Consider the following 21,958-nt stretch of genomic DNA (forward strand, 5'->3'; position numbering starts at 1 on the left):
AGGAAGATTGTTGAGAATTCTACTTGCGAGTTTGTATCACATTGAAAAATTTAAGTGAATTATGGGTGCTTATATACATGGTTGGACCCAAGATCCAATAGGCTTAAGCTTTTGGATCAAGTTGGTGCTCACTTATGTGTATCAAGCCTACCCATGAACTCTTCCGGTGCTAACATACTTAAGTCTACTAAATAGGTTTGCATGGTTGAACCAACTAAAACCTGAGTTCGATAGACTTGGACTAAACTTTGAAGTACATATTTTGTTCATGATTTCCACCTAAATTATTATTATTTGTTCTTTAAAAAAGAATTCAACTAAAACACTTTTTGGGTCTCATCACATTTTTAGTAGTGATAAATTGATAATTGTTGTTTTGACTCGAGGGATTCAAATGCAGTGAGAACAACCTATAAAGAAAGAAGTAACAAACAAAGAAAGAAGTGAACTTTGCTGTTGTTTGTCTAATGCTGTATTTGGGAGTATAGATTTGGGTTTTGAAATTGAATTTGTACAAATTTGTACAAAACTCAATATAATTTTGTATTATATTTTGTTCAAATTTACACAAATCCAAGGTCTTTCCAAACATAACGTAAGAATTTTTTGAAAAAAGGATGATGGGGTTTCGATGAGGTCAAACCATATTCCAAAACTTAAACCCAAGAGGTGTGTTCATGCATTTCAACAATATTAGCTTCCGTGAGAAATAACTACTTAATTACAAAGCACATATTATTGAAAATCACCTTCAGTCTCATAGAACTACAATGAAATTCTTCAATTTCCCCAGTACAATGGTGGCCCCTATAATATATACAAACACCACCTCACACAAAACAATTGTTTATTTGGAGCACAAAAAGAACAAAATCATACAGAACTAAGAACATAAATCAATGGTCAAGAAAAATATCAAATGTCTCATTGGAACATCAAACTCTCCTTGTAGATATGAATCTAATGTTTGGCTGTTGGTGCCGCTGGCATTGCATATGCATGATAAGAAGAGAGGAAGTGTGGCATCTGAACTGAACATCACCTATTTACCAAAAAACAAATTGATGGGACATGCTTATAGCTGGATGAGTGTGCCCTTCAATGCCTTGGCCAATGGTTGACCATTTACAGTAGCAGCTTTTTCTGTTTGACAAATGCTTACTTTCCTGCTTCCTCACTACTAAGAACACAAAATTATGCCCTCATCAAGTCTTTATCTGCAAAACTCTACTGTACCAAACTGAGTGAAGGATCATATGAAATAAGTCATACTTCATCGGCTTTTTATGCCAAAGGAAATGCTGCTGCACCATATTTACTCTTAGCTGCATTGCAAGGTACTTCTCTTCTGAAATGGAGAGGAGTCTGTTTCTCAAATTTGGGATATCTTTCTCCAGGATGAACACAGAAAATGCCTCCCAATCTAATACCTCAAAGAAAGGAGGAACATAATTATCTGATATGATCACTGGCACACACCCAGAGAAAATGGCCTCAACTACCCGAGGTGTGTGTACTTCATAACCCCTGGCACATATGCAATACTTGCTACTACTCATGTGCTCCCTGTAAATCTTTTTGCCTCGACTGTCACGAGGCATTGGACCAGATATTTTCATGTCAGGTTCTTTATTTTCCCAGTATTGCAGTAGGATTGGACGGACATAACCATGCATGCTCCCTGCAAAGAAGGCGAGAATGGGTCTCTGTGATGGAGATTTTCCTTGGAGATCTTTCTGGGGATCCTCTTCATCCCGGACATATGTTACGGGTAGCGCTGTGTCCTTCCCTATGTTGAAGCCTTTAGCAACATTCGCATTGCAAAGTACTCTGATGCAATTTTGCATAATCGACCTTGTGACTTGAGGAGCCTAAAATTTCCAGCATTCATCAAAAGAAAAAGGTGTGAACCATATGGTAGCTCAAACTCAAAATATTACAAAACTGCACCAGCTAGGTTTAGCTTTTGCATGCAACTTTGAAGTGTACCAGACCTTTACTATTTTTCCCTTTAAAGTGGGAGGAGGAAGGACAGGGGGTGTCGCCCTTCAGATCTTAAGTTGCATCTATGAGGGCATCATTGCCCCTAGAGTAGATTCTGCATGAAAAACTCAATCTCCTTAACTGCGCCATATCCATCAGGATGATGGATCTATGGCCTGGGATTTTGAAACTTAAAATCCAGCATCCTAACTCTTGACTAAAGTACGACCTAAACACATGTTAAATAGATAATATCATCCATTGAGGCATTTAATTATTACAAACCAATGTTTACCTAGAACAGGACGAGATCGTGGTATAGAACATGCTCTAAAATATGGAAAGTTAGGGGTACAATTATATAGAAATATTGGTGAAATATATGTAATGGCACTTGTATATTTTGGAGAAGATGCTGAAGTGTTTCAAAATCCAAAAGAAATTTTATTTTGTGAAATGGATGAATAATGAAATAGAACAGAATTACAATGTAATAATTTTCAACTTAATTTAATAAAAAAATGTGTTATGTGAACAATATTGAATTAAAACTTATGATCGTTAGATGTAGTGTTCTGAAACGAAAAATTTACCACGTTTCAGAACATTTGTACCAATAGGTGGTTCCCTGGGGTGTTACTGTTTTCTGGTAACTATGTTATAAACTAATGAATCTAAGTCTAAAAGAAGCATTAGAAGCATACCCAATCATGACAAGCAACAAAAAAATGATCCATCCCTCCCGTTCTGTTCCAGAAAATATATTTTTCTGCAATCAAAACTACATAATTCTTCAAGTACTCTTCCAACTCCCGATGATTAGGCAAACTTTGCGCATATGCTACCCGTAGCATTTTTGAACTAAAGGGTAAGTAAAATAAGTGAGCTTTGCTGGGGTTCCTCACAACAAACTGTTTATTTCCTTCCATCAGTTCCATAAACCATCCTTCAGAGGCATAAATTCCCCGTAACTGCGGCTGATGAAAAATGGGCTTTTCTCCTTCCTTATAGATATAAACTTTGAGAATGTGTTCCATCAAATCATAACTCCTGCAATTGGGATTGCATGAAAGCTTAATTGGAAGTCCATATAATAGATTTAACCATGGAATATTAGTCCAGTTATCTTAGATAGAGCTGTATCTTTGGTTAGATCAGCCTTTCAGTGAGACAACCAGCAGGATAGAGTGGGAAAGAAAGGGAAATCTTGATTCTTGAACCTTGATGATCTAAAATATAATAAAGATTATGTATAACAGAGCAGTTTTACAATACAAAAAATTTCTATCTTAAAATTACTTAATGAGTCTCGAGAACATGAAATGAAATAAAGTATTAAGGATGCTTGGTAGCAATATCAATTAATCAATGGATTATGTATTATTTATTTCTTTTTTTCACTATTGTATTTTTATTTTTAGTTATTTATATATTTAAATTCTAGACATATTGTGCTCTCTGGAATATGTTTCTACAACTTAAAACTAAAGACTCATGGCTAAAATTAGTAATAAAATTGCCAGATTGATATAACTGCAATTGGAAATGCAATGCATGAGCATAAATGCAAGTGTATACATCAGTTTGAAAACATGATTATCAAAATCCCGATCTGGATCATGCCATTCTACGATCCTATGATCCATACTTGCCTAATCGATCCAGATCTTACGTAGAATCTTAATAAAGTAGGATCCCAATAGGATCTTATCTAGATCGTTAGGATCTTAGGATCTCGATCCTACTTGTGGTCCTACCGATCGTACTTTTGCAATGGAATATGGATTTTTCCTATTTAGGATTTTAAATAAAAATGCCCAATATACATTTTTATTGGCCCAAACACTTTACTTTTGCATAGAAACAAAATTTGGTCCAGTTGGTTCAAATTCATCAAAATTAGGGCAACATAATGAACATGTTCTAGGATTTCTTCAATCAAGTCAAGAGAGAAGCTGAGCATCTCTTGAAAGCTCTCTTCCTTCAAAATTGCAAGTTCTCTGAGAGCTTAGAGTTCTTGACAAACAGATCCTAGGTTGTCTATTAGTAGGCTCGGACTGTTACTTGTTCCGAAAACAGCAGAGGTCAGCTGAGAGCTTTGAGATCAGCAGAGAGCTTCAACAAATAGGGAGTTTCATAGTCAGGCTGAGAGCTTAAAGTTAAAGTCTTGTAGCAGTTATGCATTATCTTTGCAGTTCTTTTCAGTTTCTTCCTCTCTCTCTCTCTTTTTCTTGTTTTTTTCTCTTATTAATGACAAACTAGAGACCTATCTTTTTTTTCCCAAAGCATAGAGCATATAGCATTCTTTATCCTCTTCTTTTCTTTGCCACTAACAAAAAGTTCTTCCTCTTCCTCCTTTTTTCCCTCCTTCTCCTTCTTCTTCTTCTTATGGTCTGATGACAAAACCATAGAAACTGAGAAATTTACATCAGTGCATTGAATTAAGATTAGCAATTTCTTCTTCCTTCTTCTGTTCATTCTTTTTGTTTTTCTTTTTTAATTATAATTATTAAATAAATAAGCTAGCAACAGCCTGCCCTTTGCAGTTCAAGCTATTTAGAATTTTTTTTTAGGTTTCAAATTGTTGAAGGAAAAACCTAGGTGCTAGCTAGCAAGCTAGCTACATTCCTCAAATTTGTTTTAATTTCTTGAATTTACTACCAAGTTTTAAGGATTATTTTATTGAGAGTTGTTATAAATTGTCAAATATATAAAATTTTAGTTTATTTACATTGTAAATGGAATCTTACGATCCGACCTTGCGGACCCTCCCAATGATCCTATGTAGGATCCCAATTCTAGCAACCTTATTTGAAAACACTTGCATATGTGTCAATAGTTTGGCTCTAGTACAAGAACAAAAAATCAAAAACAAAATGCAGCTATTAGAACAAGGGAAGTCCAACAACTACTCCAGCATCTCCAACAGATATCTATGGTAGCTGCAATTCTTTAATAAAAATATGACAAGTGAAGCTGATCAAAAGCACCCTTCAGGTACAGCTGTTTGCTGCTTTTGCATAAAGCATTTTTTCGTTCACAAACACAAAATAAGGTAAAAATCCAAAGCAAGATGTCAAGATGGAAATACATATATTACAGCTTTCCAAGTTCTTCTTTTGTGTAGCAACACTTAGCAATGTCTACCCAATTTTGTGCATGTTGTACTGTTGGAGTCCATAGGTATGCTTGATACACATGAGTGAGCACCAACTTGACATAAAAACTTAAGTCTATTGGGTCTTGGGCCAAACCATGTATATAAGCACCCATCATCCACTCACTTTTTCCAATGTGGGACAAACTCACAAGTGGAATTCTCAACAATCTCTTCCTCACTTGTGAGTTCCAAATGCTCCCCCTTGAACAGAAGCTCCACCACATGTGAGTTTTAACTACTCCCCCTTGAACAGAAGCCACCTTCTCCCTCATGGGACAAATTCTCCAACAGTTTACTCAAGTGGGCTGTCTTACGTGTCTCGGATTGTATTCCAAATGGAGCCTCCAAACCAATCCTACCTCCCACATCTTGACCCAATTTGGATCCATCTTGGCAGCTTAGATGATCCTTCTTAGCCTTTGTCACACACTCCCACACCCAGCGTTATGAACCATCGGCACTCTAATACCAATTGTTGTGTAGGGCACCCCACTTGTGCCAAACACCAATACTACAACTATTGTTGAGAATTCCACTTGTGAGTTTATCCCACATTAGAAAAAGTGAGTAGATGATGGGTGCTTATGTACATGGTTTGACCCGAGACCTAATAGGCTTAAGTTTTTGGGTCAAGTTGGTGCTCATTCATGTGTATCAAGCACACCTATGGACTCCTCTAGTGCAACAATTGGTATCAGAGCTAGGTTGAATAGTATCGATACGGAAGTGTTCCTCTGTTAGGATCCTTGATTCCACGTTTGATGCCTAAGAAAGACCTTATCTAAGCGAGTGCTCAGAGACCATTGCGGCTCAGTCGTTTCCTGGAGGTCGGTCTGGTCAAAGTGAAATTTCATAGGATAAAACAGAGTAGACACAGTTGGTACATACTATTTATCTTAGGCTTTTTGCTTTGTTGATTGCTATTGAATATATAGAAGATGGCAGAAACTAGTGCAACAGTAGAAGTAACTTTGTCCATACGAACTCCAACCCCTTCGACTTCGACATCATCTTCGAATACGATAGCTAATGCTCGATTTGAGGTGGAGAAATTTGATGATAACAATAATTTTGGTATGTGGCAATGTGAGGTGATGGACATCTTGTATCAGCAAGAATTAGATATTACTTTGGATGATAAACCAGTAGATATGGGTGACAGAGATTAGGAAAAGATCAATCGTCATGCATGTGGTACGATTCATCTATGTCTCACTAAATATCAAAAATATTGTATTATGAGGGAGAAATTTGCAAAGAAATTGGGGAAGACATTGGAAGATACATTTATGACCAAGAGTCTGAAAAATCTGCTCTATTTGAAAAAGAAATTGTTTCGCTTTCAGTATCAACCAGGTATTTTGATTAATGACCACATAAATGCTTTCAATAAAATTTTGGCCGATTTGTTAAATTTGGATGAAAAGGTGAAAGATGAGGATAAAGTCATATTGTTATTGAATTCTCTCCCTGATGATTATGAACATCTGACCACCACTTTATTGTATAGGAAAGATAAAGTTACTTATGATGCTGTTTGTACTGCATTGATTAGTATTGAATGCAGAAAGAAAGATCAAAGGGTCCATAAGGAAACAGCAGAAGCACTAACAATAAGGGGACGTTCTCAAAGTCGTATGCCTGGAAGGAGGAGTAAATCTCATGAGAGGAGTAAATCTCGTAAGAGACATGCTAAAGATGAATGCGCCTTTTTTCGTGAGAGAGGGCATTGGAAGGAAGATTGTCCTAAATTACAGCAGAATAATAAGAGCAAAACACATTCTAATGCCAATATAGCCAATGATGATGGAAGTGAGTCAGATTTTTCTCTTGTTAGAACATCTTCGTCACATTATTTTGGTGAGTAGATTTTGGATTCTAGTTGTTCCTATCACATGTGTCCCAATAGGGAATGGTTTTTTAATTTTGAAGAATTAGATGATGGGGTTATTTTTATGGAAAATGATAATACTTGTAAAACAATTGGAATAGGATCAATACAGTTGAAATGTCAAGATGAAACTATTAAGACCTTGACTGATGTTAGGTATGTTCCAAGCCTAAAGAAGAATTTGATTTCATTGGGTGTCTTAGAATCTAAAGGGTTTACTATCACTTTGAAAGATGGAACCTTAAAGATTAAATCAGGTACGCTGGTGGTGATGAAAGGAATAATGAAAAATAACTTGTATTATTTACAAGGTAGTACAGTTATTGGCTCAGCAACTGTTGTTTCTGAGAAAGATGTAGGTTCAAATACAACTAGGTTATGGCATATGCGATTAGCACATGCAGGAGAAAAATATTTGCAACAATTAGCTAAGCGATGTTTGTTAAAGGGTGCAAAGGTGTGCAAACTTGAATTTTGTGAGTATTGCATTCTAGGAAAACATATTAGAGTAAAATTTGGCACTGCAATCCACCAGACTGAAGATATTTTAGACTACATCCATACAGATGTATGGGGGCCCACAAAAACGGCTTCGTTGGGTGGTATGCATTATTTTATCACTTTTGTTGATGATTTTTCCAAAGAGTTTGGGTGTATTCTATGAAGCATAAAAATGAAGTCTGATATTTTCCTTAAGTGGAAAAAATTAGTTAAAACTCAAACTGGCAGAAAGATTAAATGGCTTAGATCAGATAATGGTGGTGAATGCACGAGTGACCCGTTTATGAAGGTATGTCAGGATGAAAGTATTGCTCGACACTTCACAATTCGAGATACACCACAGCAGAATGGGGTGGCAGAGCGCATGAATCGAACTTTGCTGGAGAAAGTTTGATGTATGTTGTCTAATGCTGGGTTAGACAAAAGGTTTTGGGCTGAGGCTGTTAGATATGCGTGTCATCTCATCAATCGTCTACCATCATCTGCAATACGGGGAAAAACACCCTATGAGGAATGGTCTGGAAAGCCTGCTAGTGATTATGATTCTTTACGTGTATTTGGTACTATGGCTTATTATCATGTTAAAGTATCTAAGTTGGATCCAAGAGCCAAGAAAGCAATATTCTTGGGGATAAGTGCAGGAGTTAAAGGATACCGTCTTTGGTGTCTAGAGATGAAAAAAAATGATTTTAAGCAGGGATGTGACTTTTGATGAACTTACGATGATGAAGAAAACAATACGCAAGGAGTCACGAGTTGAAGAGAAGATCAATGGTACTCAACAACAGGTGGAGATTGAGACAATTTTGGGAAACCCAATGAGAAATGAGACTACACAAGGTAACTCTCCAGTTACAGTGGGCAATAGTGTACAAGAAGAGGAGATTTCAATTCAAGAATCTTCACAGCAACAAGAATCAATTGTTTCTCAGAGGCCAAGACGAGAAATTCAAAAACCTACTCGGTATACTGATATGGTGGCCTATGCACTTCCAGTTGTGGATGATAATGTTCCTTACACTTTCAAAGAAGCAATGAGGAACTCTGAATCAAATAAGTGGAAAAGAGCGATGGATGAAGAAATGCAGTCTCTTCATTAGAATCAAACTTGGGAGCTAGCCCAACTGCCCAAGGGTAAGAAAGCAATTGGTTGCAAATGAGTTCATGTAAAGAAAGAAGGATTTCCAGATACAAATAATGTTCGCTTCAAAGCTAGATTGGTAGCTAAGGGCTATGCACAGAAGGAAGACATTGATTATAATGAGGTATTTTCTCCAGTTGTTAAACATTCTTCCATTTGAATTTTGTTGGCTTTGGTAGCACAATTTGATCTTGAACTAGTTCAACTCAATGTAAAAACTGCAATTTTACATGGTGATTTGGAAGAGGAAATCTATATAACTTAGTCAAATGGATTTCAGGTTGCTGGAAAAGAAAATTGGGTATGTAAACTGGGTAAATCGTTGTATGATTTAAAACAATCTCCAAGACAGTGGTACAAACGATTTCATCAGTTTATGATGGATCAGAAGTACATCAGAAAACATGATCATTGTGTTTATTTTCGCAGACTACAAAATGGATCTTTTATATATTTACTCTTGTATGTTAATGATATGTTGATAGCTTCAAAGAATAAGGAAGAAACTAATAAGTTGAAAAGTCAGTTAAATCAAGAATTTGAGATGAAAGATTTTGGTGAAGCAAAGAAGATACTTGGCATGGAGATTTGCAGAGACAGAATGAGAGGAAGAGTTAGTTTGTCTCAGAAACAGTATTTGAAGAAGGTAGTACAGAGTTTTGGCATGTCTGAGCAATCAAAACCAATAAGTACTCCTCTTGCTCCTCATTTCAAACTTAGTGCGGCTTTATCTCCTAAATTAGATGAGGAACGTAAGTATATGTCACAGGTTCCTTATGTAAGTGTTGTTGGTAGTCTGATGTATGCAATGGTTTGTACTAGACCTGATATTTCACAAGCTGTGAAATGAATTTTGAGATATATTATGAATACGATTGATGTTGGTATAGTATTTGAGAAAAATAATACTATTGATCAACGTGTTGTTGGATATGTAGATTCTGATTTTGCAGGTGATCTGGATAAACGTCGATCAACTACTGGATATGTTTTTACATTTGCTAATGGTCCAGTGAGTTGGAGATCTACCTTACAGTCTACCATTGTCTTGTCTACAACAGAAGCAGAGTACATGGCAGCTTCAGAGGCTGTTAAGGAAGCTATTTGGTTGCAGGGTTTACTTGAAAATTTGGGAGTTGTTCAGAAGCACATTGTTGTGTTCTATGATAGCCAGAGTGCTATTCATTTGGCAAAAAACCAAGTCTACCATACACGAACGAAGCACATCGACGTTCGGTTTCATTTTATGCAGGATATTATTGATGGAGGTAAGATACTTCTTCAGAAGATTGATACAATTGAAAATTCCGCAAATATGTTGACCAAAATTGTGACAATAATCAAGTTCAAACATTGTTTGGACTTGATCAATAACTTGCAAGTTTGAATATTTTTGGAAGGCGCCGATGATATGGAACTCCAGAAAATGTTGGTGACTGAAAAATTTGTTGAATTTATCGTCAAGGTGGAAATTTGTTGCTTTTTGTCCCACATTGGTAGAATAGTTCCACATTGGTATAAAAAGTTGTTTTGAATTTTTTGCATTATTTGTCCCACATTGAAGAGAAGTGTTTTTTGGACTTGAGGTTGAAGTTATATAAAAAGCTCAACTCTCCATTTGTAAAACACACCTCAAAGTTGTAGTTTGTCAAGAAGTAGTGGATTGATCGTCACTGTCCAAGGACATAGGTAATTTTATACCGAACCTCGTTAATTTTTTGTCTTGTTCTTTTTACTGTTTTATTATTAGTTTTTGTATTACTTTAGTTTCTTATATATTCAATAGCAATAGTTGTAGTATTGGTGTTTGCCACAAGTGAGGTGCCCGACACAACAGTGCAAGGAAACAAAATGCATCTGAAACTGTGCAGAAATAATCATTTTTTTTAGCGGGATATCACAAATATCATGACTGGACAGTTTCACAAAACACTAAGCATTAAACATAGATATTTCTTGATAAGCTTTACCTCATAAACATGGAAACATTTCGAAAGAGAGAGGCATGTAGTCCTGGAGTCTTCCTTGCAACAGGAGCATTCAAAATATGTAATTTTGCCGATAGAAGTTGTCGTTCACGTATAGATGACCAACGCCGTTTCTGAAGCCAATAGAAGAATGAGGTAAGATTTTAGTATTTATTTTTTTCTTTTGCTGGACAAAGTTTTAGAATTGTTAGCTCGTTCCCCAATGCACAAATTGAAACCTCTGAATCTGATGCATACCACTGAAGCAGAAGCAATAAGACCGTTGAGCAATAATGAGTACATCTGGGATATCGATGTCGGTTTCTTCCTCCCCCTCCTCCTTGTAGAATTGATTAATTTTCTTGAATTGTTGTTCAAGGGGATAGAAACAGTCTTCAATGGCTCAGAATTCTTATCCTTGAGTTGTGTTTGCCCAGGTTGTTCAGAATTACTCACCAAAGATATGTTCACAGCAACATATAAAACAGAAGTTTTTGAATCTGCATCTACGTCCATGCCACTTAAAGGAACATTTGGTGACACAAATGACAAGGATGCAGAACTGGTTCCATTTTGAACTTTCCCCACCACAGAACTGGTGCTTAAATTTCCATCATATTCCAGCACAGAATTGTTGCCCAACGCTTTAACCTTCGCAGCCCTCTCTATTGTAGAAATATTGTCTGTAGACTCTGCCCCCTCAATCATTCTTGTCGAATTCTTCTTTGGTGCTACATCACTCCCAAATTTGAAATTGTGCAAGTTCCTCTTCTCATGTACTGCAAAGGAACTATTGACAGCTCCATCATTATATGATGCAAGATCATAAACCCCATCTACTCCTTTTGTTGTATCCTCATAGCCATATTCTTCCCCCAAATAAAAAATATTAGTATTATTGGCCACAACAGTCGCTACATGCGAATCAGTTGATTTTGAGTTACTCATGTGGGTGTCATTTCCAGTTGACGCTAATATCAAAATCTTACCAGCAGGTACCGGAGACAAAATGTAGTTTGCAGAGGGAAGTTCAAAATACTGAAACACAACTACAGTAGAAACTATTGTGCCCAGGATCAACAGCAGTCTTCTGGCATCAACTTGACATAACCTCTGGAACGCAAAATCCATATCTCAATACAAGAGCTGATCATTTATATTGATTACGTTCTGATTTTTGAGGGAAGTTATAACACAATGGTTTCCCTGTGTCCTGAAAAGGCAGTTTAGGAGAAAAATGATGAAGTTGCCCAATTCAAAACAAAGAATCATAGATTTCCTAATTGCACACCCTAAACTTAGGTATACAAAAAAAATAGACTACAGACATCTGTTTTGCTAAAAATAGCAAAACAGATGAGCAAGAACAACGAACAATTTGCTGAGTGTAAAATTCTCCATCTGATTGCCCATAATAAAAGGAAAAGAAATCTTAAATTCTGCACAGCTGCCACTGTAACCCAAACCTAAGTGGATCTGCAAGGACTCAGCACAGATCTTAGAACTCAAAGCTACATCATTTCAACTGAAATCAACAGTAGATTAGATTGGGAGTGAAAAGAATTGACCGAACTTTATTACTTGAGGTTAGCAGCTTCAGCTGAAAACAATCTCCAAACTCCACTTATTGAAAACAAACTAACAAAAGGAAATGCCAATTATGAAAAAAACAAATCATGGAACATATTTTCTAGTGTTTTCTCGGCGATGGCGAACTATGAACAGAGTGGGGTTTGCCTTTCTTTCTTTTTTTTTAGCCCCTTGGGGAAATAAATAATCATAAAAGCAGAAGAAATCTAATGGGGGTACCTTCGGAGAGCATCCATGGACCACGGCAGACGAGGGAAAAAAAAAAAAAATTCGCCATTGGTAAGCTTTGAGTACTATTACTAGCTAGTTTCAGGTTCAAAAGCAGTTGAGAAGACTGAAGAGTGCGTATTTTTGGCTTCGATCAAGATGATAGTCGGCAGTCCAATTATTGCCGGCCTAGTGTCGTCGGTCGCCCTTGTTTTTCCGAAAAAGGTCATAAATACGACGCCGTTTAAGGATAGCCCCATATTACCACTGCGAGACTATTTTTATTTTTATTTTTATTTTTTATTTTTCTCACTTGCATCAAACCTCCCATTCCCACAAGAAAAATCTCCTCTCTCCTGGTTGGGAAATCCATTGTTGAACTACACAAGAACGGAGTTTTCAAGTTACTACCTTCTCTTTCGCTGAAATATTGAAAACCCTCCTGTAAATGGCGCTGAAAATCACCATAACCATACCATTCCCTCTGTTTCTGCCACTCAAACCAACAAACTTCCCCCACCGCCGCCGCCCGCCCACCGAAATCCGGCTCTCGCGGTGGAACAACGCCAACGCCCAGAAGTTCATCCAGCGGGAACGCGCCCAAAAGGAAATCGAAGACGAAATCCGCCTCCACAAGCGCTTCGACTCTGCCCTCAAAATCGCCAACATTCCCGACGACGCCAGCCCCAGCGCCTCCGATGCCCCCGCCAGCCCCAGCGCCTCCGATGCCGCCGCCGCCGCAGCCACGACGACCCACCCTCCACAGTTCAAGTCCATTGGAACCCCTTCCTCCCCCTCCCGCCCCTCCATCCCCGGCAAATTCTCCAAGTACTCTAAACCGCCAAAACCAGACACTGTCCACCCCGCGTTTCGCCATACCGCTAGGGTTCGGAAGCTCTCAATTCCCGAAGCGATGGAGAAGGCGCAAAACTCCCAGAGCGCCATTAGCGTCGGCCAAACTGGGGTGTCCTATGTAATGCCAGGTGCCCCTTTTGAATTTCAGTACAGTTACACCGAGACCCCAAAGGTGAAGCCGCTGAAGCTGCGGGAACCGCCATATGCGCCGTTCGGGCCAAGCACAATGCCGCGGCCCTGGACAGGCCGGAGGCCACTGCCGCCGAGCAAGAAGAAGCTGAAGGAGTTTGATTCTTTTCAGCTGCCGCCCCCGCATAAGAAGGGGGTTAAGCCGGTGCAGGCGCCAGGGCCGTACTTGCCCGGGTCAGGGCCAAGGTATGTGAGGACGAGGGAAGAGATATTAGGTGAGCCATTGACCAAGGAGGAGATTAGGGAGCTGGTTTTGGGATGCATTAGATCGAAGAGGCAATTGAATATAGGTATGTATTGCAATTGATTGGTTTTGTTTTGCTTTTTTTTTTTTTCCAATGTTCTGGTTAAGTGTTAATGTTAGTAACAAGGGTAGAATGTGTAGAAGCTGTTATTTAGTGATTCTGCTTGAACTTTGTCAGGTTTTTTAAAATTGCGTGGTGTTAATTAGTTTAAATTGTAGAGTACTGGTCTATTGTGATTCATTGACTTACAGTTTTCTGCATTAAGATTATCTGTTAATTGAGTTACATGATTGCTAACAATGATAGAATTTGCAGAAGCTGTAATTTACTGATTCTGCTTGCACATTGTCACATTTGATTGCTTGTTGATTGAATTGTCTGCTGAATAGTTGAAATTGAGAATATTGGTATGGTGTAGTTCATTGGTTTGGTTTGCAGCTTTTCAGATTTTAATTTGGATTAACTGTGCACTTTTTTCTTGGACCTGAAGAGGTTCTTTGGAATAAACAGGGAATGAGCTTACCTTTTGCATTATATATATATTTTAATAGGCAGAGATGGTTTGACACACAACATGCTAGACAACATCCATGCTCATTGGAAGCGGCGGAGAGTGTGCAAGATTAAATGCAAAGGAGTCTGTACAGTTGACATGGATAATGTGCGCCAGCAATTAGAGGTTGGCCTCTCTCACAGATCTGGCATTAGGTAGTTTTAAGTAGCAGGCGAGTACTAGTAGTATTAACCCTTGACATTGCAGTACTTAGTTTGAGATTGATTATTTCAACTGAAAAACTAATGTATCGTAGCCTGTCACAATTGTTGTTGATGCATTCCCTTTTTAGTGCATTATGTTTCCTTTTTGCTGTTTCTGTTCCTCATCTCTATCACAGTTGAGAAATCGAACACATTCCATTTATTGAAGTATTCAACGGAAGTAGGATAGTATCCTATTTTGGAGAGATGGATAAGTAATGAAGAGTGTGACATGATAGTTATTTCATGTTTAATAGCTTATAGTTTTATTATTTGGCAGGAAAAAACAGGAGGGAAGATTATTTCCGGTAAAGGAGGCGTGATATTCCTTTTCCGTGGCAGAAATTACAATTATAGAAGTCGCCCACGCTTCCCTCTTATGTTGTGGAAGCCTGTGACCCCTGTATACCCAAGGCTGGTTAAAAAGGCCCCTGATGATCTTACTCTGGAGGAAGCTGCAGAAATGCGCAGAAAGGGAAGCAAACTTACCCCAATATGCAAGCTTGGTAGCCTCTATTCTCCATGCACCTCCAAGTTCATGTACATCAATATCAATTAGAAAAAGAAAATTATCCATTTCCCCTGCTAGCAAATTGATAATTGCTTGTTTTATGTGTTCAATAGGGAAAAATGGGGTATACTGTAACCTAGTGAGCACTGTTAGGGAAGCATTTGAAGAATGTGAACTGGTACGAATAAACTGCCATGGAATGAATCGCAGTGACTATCACAAAATAGGTGCAAAATTAAAGGTCTGGTAGATTTATTTTTGCTTCTTGTAAGATTTAGCTTTGCTTTATTGCCATTCTTGGCTATCAATATTAAAAATAATTGTATTGTTTAATGGCAGGATCTTGTGCCATGTGTGCTAATCTCATTTGCATACGAGCACATACTTATGTGGAGAGGAAGAGATTGGAAGTCTTCCTTTCCAAAATCAGAAAATGGTAATAAGGAGGTTAAAGAATCTGAGATTGATTCTGTAACTTCCATTCAACTGCATCCTGAAGGCCAAGAAGGGTCGGCATCACTTGGTCCAGATACCTCAACCAACGATGTGAGCCGTGACGCAGTTTTTACAAGTGTGTCCAACACAGGCGGTGAAAATGTGGGCATAGGGGAAAGTGAGGATCTACCTTCTGAAGGAAATGGCAAGCCATTTGCAGGCACTCCCGGGGTTACATCTGTGGAGTGTACCTCCATAAGTGATACCACATCAGATGAGGCAGCTTGTAGTAATGAACCAGAAGCTAGGGAAAAATCCTCAGAAAGCAAAACCATAGAAGCCAGTCCAGGTTTTTCTGATGATAGCTCAGCAGCTATATCTGTTGGATCTGCCAGCATGATTGAAATTAACGGCAGCGCCGAAAATGCATTGGAATGCTCGCAAGATCTCAACAAGCCAACAAATTTGAGTTTGCCTTGCATGGAGGGAGTTGTGGAACTCTGGAAGCAAGCCCTTGAGACCGGGAGTGCTGTTACTTTGGATGCAGCTTGTTTGGATGCTGACATTGTTTATGAAAGGGCAGTTGTCCTTGCCAAGTCTGCTCCTCCTGGGCCAGTATTTATGCACAAACCAAAAAAGGTCGCAGTCCAAAAGCCTGAGAGGCAAGAAACTGAAGATTTGGATGTTGAAGAGGTTACAATGGTTCCAGAGAAAAGAGAAAGTGACATGAGGAGAGAAAGTGAGAAAAAAAATTCTAGAAAACAAAAAACAAAGGATTTTAAATATTATTCAAATGTTGTACCACAGGGGAGCCTCGGAGTAGATGAACTGGCTAAGCTATTAGCTTAATGTGCTAGCAATATTAGAAACAAATTGTTTTGTTTCTTTGTATTAAATTAGTAATTTGTACTGATATATATACACACAATATTTGAAAGGTATTAATTTATTATACTAGTTTCTAGTTGTAGATACACACTATCAGTGCTTTAGATGATTAAATTTCTTAAAGAGATAATGGGAGTAGAAGAGATAATAGAATAGAAAGTTATGAATATTTTTTAAAAAAAAAATAAAATAAAATAAAAATAATTCTGTTGAATTACTTAAATACTTATAATTTGTAAATTTGTAATTTAAGAGATAATTTATACATTTAGAAAGAATTAAGAAATACAGTGGAGGTTGAAAATTAATCTCTTAATTGATAGTATAGATATCATTTTACACACAGATGCACCTCATACTAATCTTATTTTTCATTAGATGTACATTCTTCAGGCGTGCACTTGATGTGCATGATGCATTTCTCAACCAGATTGACTGACCCACTAAAATAAAAACAAAAACGAAAACAAAAGAGAAGCAACTGATGGATTTCCTCAACTTGATTTGGTGCCTATCTGTAATTGAAACGTATGGATGTTCCATTGACATTGGAGTTCATTGTGAGCAGGTCTATTTTAGAACTTAAAAAAATAACTCTTTAACTTTTATTACATAATTGCATTGACAAAAAGAAAATAATTATTGACAAATCCTCCCACCCCAAACTCCCTCGGCATTATATTTTCTAAACAGACCCCACCGGTTTACCCTGTTGCTGCTGCCGCAGCTCCTCTCCCCTCGCATCTCCCACTATTCTCTTCCAAAACCAGTGATTCTGCCACAGAAACACTACCTCCTCTATTGGAACCTGCTTTGTTTCAGGCAGGAGTAAGTAAATGAAGGTGCTCATGATAACAACCAATGCAGCAAACAACAAGAAAATCCCATATTTGAGGTGACACAGAGACACAAGGAAGCACTGTGCAATCAAAGCTGTGAAGAGTAGGTTGACGCAGACCACCACACTCTGGCCAGCCGATCTCGTCTCCAGGGGGAAGAGCTCACTTGGTACTAGCCACCCCAGAGGCCCCCAAGACCTTCCATAAGCCAACACAAATATGCATATCAGAAGCACGAGGAAGACACCAATTCCTTTTGGGAGGACTACTCCTTGCCCAAATTTCAGGGCCAAAGTAATGGCCACAGCCACCTGCAAGAAGCATTCAAAGCAATCAAGTAATTCTGCTAAGGTTAATGGGAAAGAGTCGAGAAAATGTTAAATAAGTGTGATTACCATGCAGCAAATCATTTCGGCACCCGCTTCCAAAAAGAAGGCTCTCCTGCCAAACTTGTCAACGAAAGCCATTGAAATGAAGGTGGCAAGAACAAGTGCTCCACTGGTCATCACGGATGAATACAGAGATGCCCCTGATCCAAAGCCCAAGCTCTGGAATATAACAGGGGCATAGAAGAGTATGGAGTTCATGCCAGTGAGCTGCTGGAAAGCTGGGATGCCCAGAGCACCTATTATCAACTGGGGGCGATTCTTCCGCTGGAGCAGGTTCTTGAATGGGTGTTTTATGGCTCGCGCAGCATTACTAGCATCAACAAGATCAGCGAATTCAGCATCGACGTTGGTAGTTCCCCGAACTCTCTCCAGTATCTTTCTTCCTTCATCCAATTTGCCTTGTTCTACCAAACTATTGGGCGTCTCTGGAAGGAAGACGCCCCCAATAAACATTAGAGTTGCAGGGACAGTGGCCAAACCAAGAGACAATCTCCATCCCCATGGATGAATCTGCTCAGTCCCATAATTTATCAAGTTCGCAATCAGGATCCCTAAGCAGGTTGTCAGCTGAAACAGTTGGTTAACAGCTCCTCGGATTTTTGCAGGTGCCATCTCAGAAAGATATAGAGGCACTGCCTGTAGCATCAAAGAAATAACAAAGCAGAAGGTTGAGAATGTAAGGAATTTATTATATATAATAGCATGCGCTCGCACAGACGTGTTTTTTATGAGTTTCTTACTTGGTTGCCAAATCCAATGCCTACACCGAGCAAGATCCGACCAATGATCAGCATGGATATGTTCACAGCAGCTGCATTTAGAATTGCTCCTAAGAAGAAGCTAATTGACCCAACTAGTATGCTGGCCCTCCTGCCTTTGTTTCTGGTTACATGGGAAGCAGCATATGTTGAGACAAGACCAGCAAAGTACAGAGAGGATGTGAAAAGGGTGAGGATCTGGTTGTCATATTTACAGTAATCTGTCTCTTTGAGATGCTCTTGCTTTCTTCTGTACACTTTGGGGAAAAATTCCTTCAAGAAATCATCCATGGAAGTCACTCCACCTGCAATCAGCATCCAAGTGCCTCTTAATTCTCATTGTTTTTGGAACACTGTTGTGAATATGTAGTGTGCCTTCCCTTTCAAGAATATTCTGAGTAGTATGCAGTGCTGAGTTAATTTTTGTTTCTTCAATATGATTTTTAACAAACCCACTTTGGGTACAGTGTTATTTTCTTTTCCTGTTCAAGTTTGGAGAAATATGAAGAGAAAATTACATTTCTTTTTTTCTTTTTCTTTTTTTCTGGGAACACAGAGTGGGCTGAATCTAAATCTTTTAAGAAAGAAAAATGATTATTTTATTATCTTATGTAACTAGTTGTTAAATCCATCTCTTCCATACACAAAAGAAGAAAATCTTAATTTAGCTTAGTTTTTTATGGGTTATATTCTCTTCCTTGCTCCCTGTTCTCATGTGCAGCCAAACAAAAAATGACATCATCTTAAAAGCCCGTGAAGTTCGAGGCTCAAATTTCAGACAAATATCATATCAATTGCCAAAATCAAACTCTATGCTCATATAATGTGCATAATTATAATGTAATTTCAATAATAAATTCTCAAAAAAAAAAACCACAGATAACGCGCAAACAACGAGGTCACAAACGGCCAATTTCACAAAAAATTAAAAATACCCACATCAAAAATCTGCCAAAATTCATCTCTGAACCGATAAATAACACAGAAAACTCACCAGAAACGCCAAGATCATAGCCAAAGAGGGACCCTCCAAGGGCGGCTACCATGCAAGCAAAGATGAAATAACCAGTAATCTTGTACTCATAGAGATGAGCCCTCTTGACAGGCCCCGTGTCCCCGAATCCACCGCCCGCCATTGCTCAAACTCACCGGAGAACTTTTCGCCGTCGCGCTTGACAGATGAATGCAACCGGGAGGTAGGTATTCAGAGCATGCCCTGCTCCACTCGTCAATGGGAAAACAGGGAAGGAAGCAGTGACAGCGAATTAAGTAGACTTTAAATACTCAATGTCAAGGTCAAATCCCAAAAGATGAGGATGATGAATCCAATTTGAATCTGAGCGGTTTGGTGGACGATTGTTTTGAAATTTGAGCATTTAAAGAGATTCACCGAATCATGATTTTTTTTCTCTTCCCTGCAGTTGAAAAGAAAAAAAAAAATCTTAACAATAAGATGTGACCATTTAAAACCCCTATTTTTAAAACACAAAATTGATTTTTTTTAAAATTTTAAAATTATGTTTGCCTATTTTTTTTTTAAAGAAAATATGAAATTGATGAACTAATTTTAATTTTAAAATTTCAAAAAATAACTTTCTAACTTCTTCTTTTTTTCAAAAATTGATTAAAAATTTGATATTTGTAATAATCTGTTTTTCAATTATTGTTTTCCTTTAAAGGTATTTCATAAAAGCCCTTTAAAATTTATGAGCAATCATTTAATAAAAAGTTCTAAAATAGGTAATACGCATTCAATTATACTCGTTTTAAGAATTGATTTCATCTCATCTCAAAATATATATTTTTATAATTATTTTTTAAAAATAAAATAAGAACGTGACATCATAAAATGCTCATGCTTGCGTGTATCCATGAATAATATACAAAAAAATAAAATCATTTTTTAAAACAATATGATAACAATAATATAAAATAAAGGGCTTGTGAAATTTTAGGGCTTGTGAAATTTTAACTATATAAAGCACACACATTTGAGTGTGCCTAACCATTAGTATTTTTTCTAGGTCAATGCATAACGTATGAATGAATTATTTTTTAAAAAGCATCCGTACTTCTATTTTTTTAATATCATGCTTAGGTGGAAACTTTGAATTTTCAGAACCATTGACTGACCCTAATCCAAATAATTGGAAGACGAATCAAAAAACTAGAGATGGGATGAGAGGATATGACTCATTTGCATTTATCCAAATTGCAAATTGGATAGGCCTGTCGTTTGGACTGTTTAATTGAGGAATTTTAGTCTGAGTAGTGCGTGAGTAGATCCAATTGAGCTGACAGCTATAGACACCACTGTGCATTTAAAGCTCTCCCCTGTTTTCCATTTCCGTGATGCTGCAATTACGTCAAAACTTTGAACTATACTAATCATAAGTTGCAGTGATAAGATTTGTGGTAATAAAAATTATTGAACCCTGTTAAGTACATGTATGAAATCTGATATGATATTTATTTATATGTAAAATTAAATACAAAGATAATTAGCATGTTGTTTGAGATGTTATAATTGACATCAAACTCATCCACAAATCTTTGGAATTTTCTAAAATTGACATTGCCGCACAAAACACTCTTAGTATAATTAGTAAAGAAAAAACGTTCGGCGACTTGTTGACATAAAAGTAAGGGTGGCAAAATAGGTCGAAACCCGATGAGTGACCCATTGTTGAATTATAAAGTTATTTCTAATATTCAAAATCCAACATAGGGATTGTACTATTCATATGGTGGTTGTACTATTTATATGGTGGCTGCACTATTCATTTGGTGGCTGCACAAGTTTAAAAAGGTTGTTATACTATTCATTTGGTGGTTGCACAAGTCTACAAAGGTGGTTGCACTATTCATTTGACAGCTTGGAAAATGAGGCTTACAAAACTCCTATAAATAGGGAAGTGGTGGTGAAGGAAGATACTCATCCCAAGCATCTCTAACTCCACCTTTAGAGAGTATCTCTATTATAGCCTGTGTTTCTAGTTTCTCCTAATTTGAGAGAAGTTGTATCATTATTTTTCATAGTGGATTCCTTCTACTATTGCCCGTGGTTTTTCCCTCGATTTGTTTGGGGATTTTCCACGTAAATCTTGGTGTCAATTCCTATTTTCTCATTTCTTATTTCATTTGTGTGATATTGTTCCTACCCATTCAATTTCCTAACAGTGGTATCAGAGCCTTGGGTTGTGGCCTTTGGGTTGGGGTTATTATTCACGGTTACTATTCACACGTGTCACCGAATACTTTTCCAGTATTGTGAACATATACGTAATTTGTTCAAGTATACAGTTCCATTCATTTACGATACTGTTCACATATACGGTATTAATTACAATGAAAAAGTGGGAGCCGATTTAGTGGAGGAGCAGATCTTATCTACTACAATGGCAGCAAAGTACAAAATTGAGAAGTTCAATGGGGGTAATTTCTCCCTTTGGAAATTGAAGATGAAGGCGGTCTTGAGAAAGACAATTGCTTAGCGGCAATTGGAGACAGACCAACAAGGATAACTAACGAAAAATGGAACGAGATGGATGACAATGCAGGGCTAATCTTCATCTAGCATTAGCAGATTCGGTGTTATCAAGCATTGCAGAGAAGAAGTCAGCAAAAGAAATTTGGGATGCGCTGACGAAGCT

The 21,958-nt window shown here is 37.7% G+C and overlaps 3 protein-coding genes across 5 annotated transcripts; 1 reads left to right on the top strand and 2 right to left on the bottom strand.

The window, feature by feature from the left end:
• Positions 1-710: 710 nt before the first annotated feature.
• LOC131157861 (probable glycosyltransferase At5g03795) lies at positions 711-12,671 on the bottom strand. 3 transcript variants are annotated; one of them, XM_058112283.1, is made up of 6 exons: positions 12,453-12,649; positions 12,217-12,281; positions 10,902-11,856; positions 10,647-10,777; positions 2,688-3,033; positions 711-1,871 (listed from the first exon to the last, which is right to left on the bottom strand). In XM_058112283.1, exons 3-6 carry the CDS (start codon positions 11,772-11,774, stop codon positions 1,206-1,208), a joined length of 2,016 nt encoding a protein of 671 aa, XP_057968266.1. In that variant the 5' UTR covers positions 11,775-11,856; positions 12,217-12,281; positions 12,453-12,649; the 3' UTR covers positions 711-1,205. The 3 variants fall into 3 exon arrangements, with proteins under 3 accessions (XP_057968266.1, XP_057968265.1, XP_057968264.1); XM_058112282.1 differs by lacking the exon at positions 12,217-12,281 and having other exon boundaries at positions 12,453-12,671; XM_058112281.1 differs by lacking the exon at positions 12,217-12,281 and having other exon boundaries at positions 10,902-11,849.
• Positions 12,672-12,721: 50 nt separating this feature from the next.
• Positions 12,722-16,405, top strand: LOC131157862 (CRS2-associated factor 1, chloroplastic). Its single transcript, XM_058112285.1, has 5 exons — positions 12,722-13,774; positions 14,281-14,408; positions 14,766-14,991; positions 15,110-15,237; positions 15,336-16,405. Exons 1-5 carry the CDS (start codon positions 12,889-12,891, stop codon positions 16,278-16,280), a joined length of 2,313 nt encoding a protein of 770 aa, XP_057968268.1. The 5' UTR covers positions 12,722-12,888; the 3' UTR covers positions 16,281-16,405.
• Positions 16,406-16,892: 487 nt separating this feature from the next.
• Positions 16,893-19,755, bottom strand: LOC131158054 (sugar transport protein 14). The gene is made up of 4 exons (XM_058112610.1): positions 19,300-19,755; positions 18,288-18,610; positions 17,554-18,183; positions 16,893-17,469 (listed from the first exon to the last, which is right to left on the bottom strand). The coding sequence occupies exons 1-4, from the start codon at positions 19,439-19,441 to the stop codon at positions 17,005-17,007; spliced, it is 1,560 nt and encodes a 519-aa protein (XP_057968593.1). The 5' UTR covers positions 19,442-19,755; the 3' UTR covers positions 16,893-17,004.
• Positions 19,756-21,958: the final 2,203 nt, after the last annotated feature.

Source organism: Malania oleifera, chromosome 6 (assembly GCF_029873635.1).
Source record: "Malania oleifera isolate guangnan ecotype guangnan chromosome 6, ASM2987363v1, whole genome shotgun sequence".
NCBI lineage: Eukaryota > Viridiplantae > Streptophyta > Magnoliopsida > Santalales > Ximeniaceae > Malania > Malania oleifera.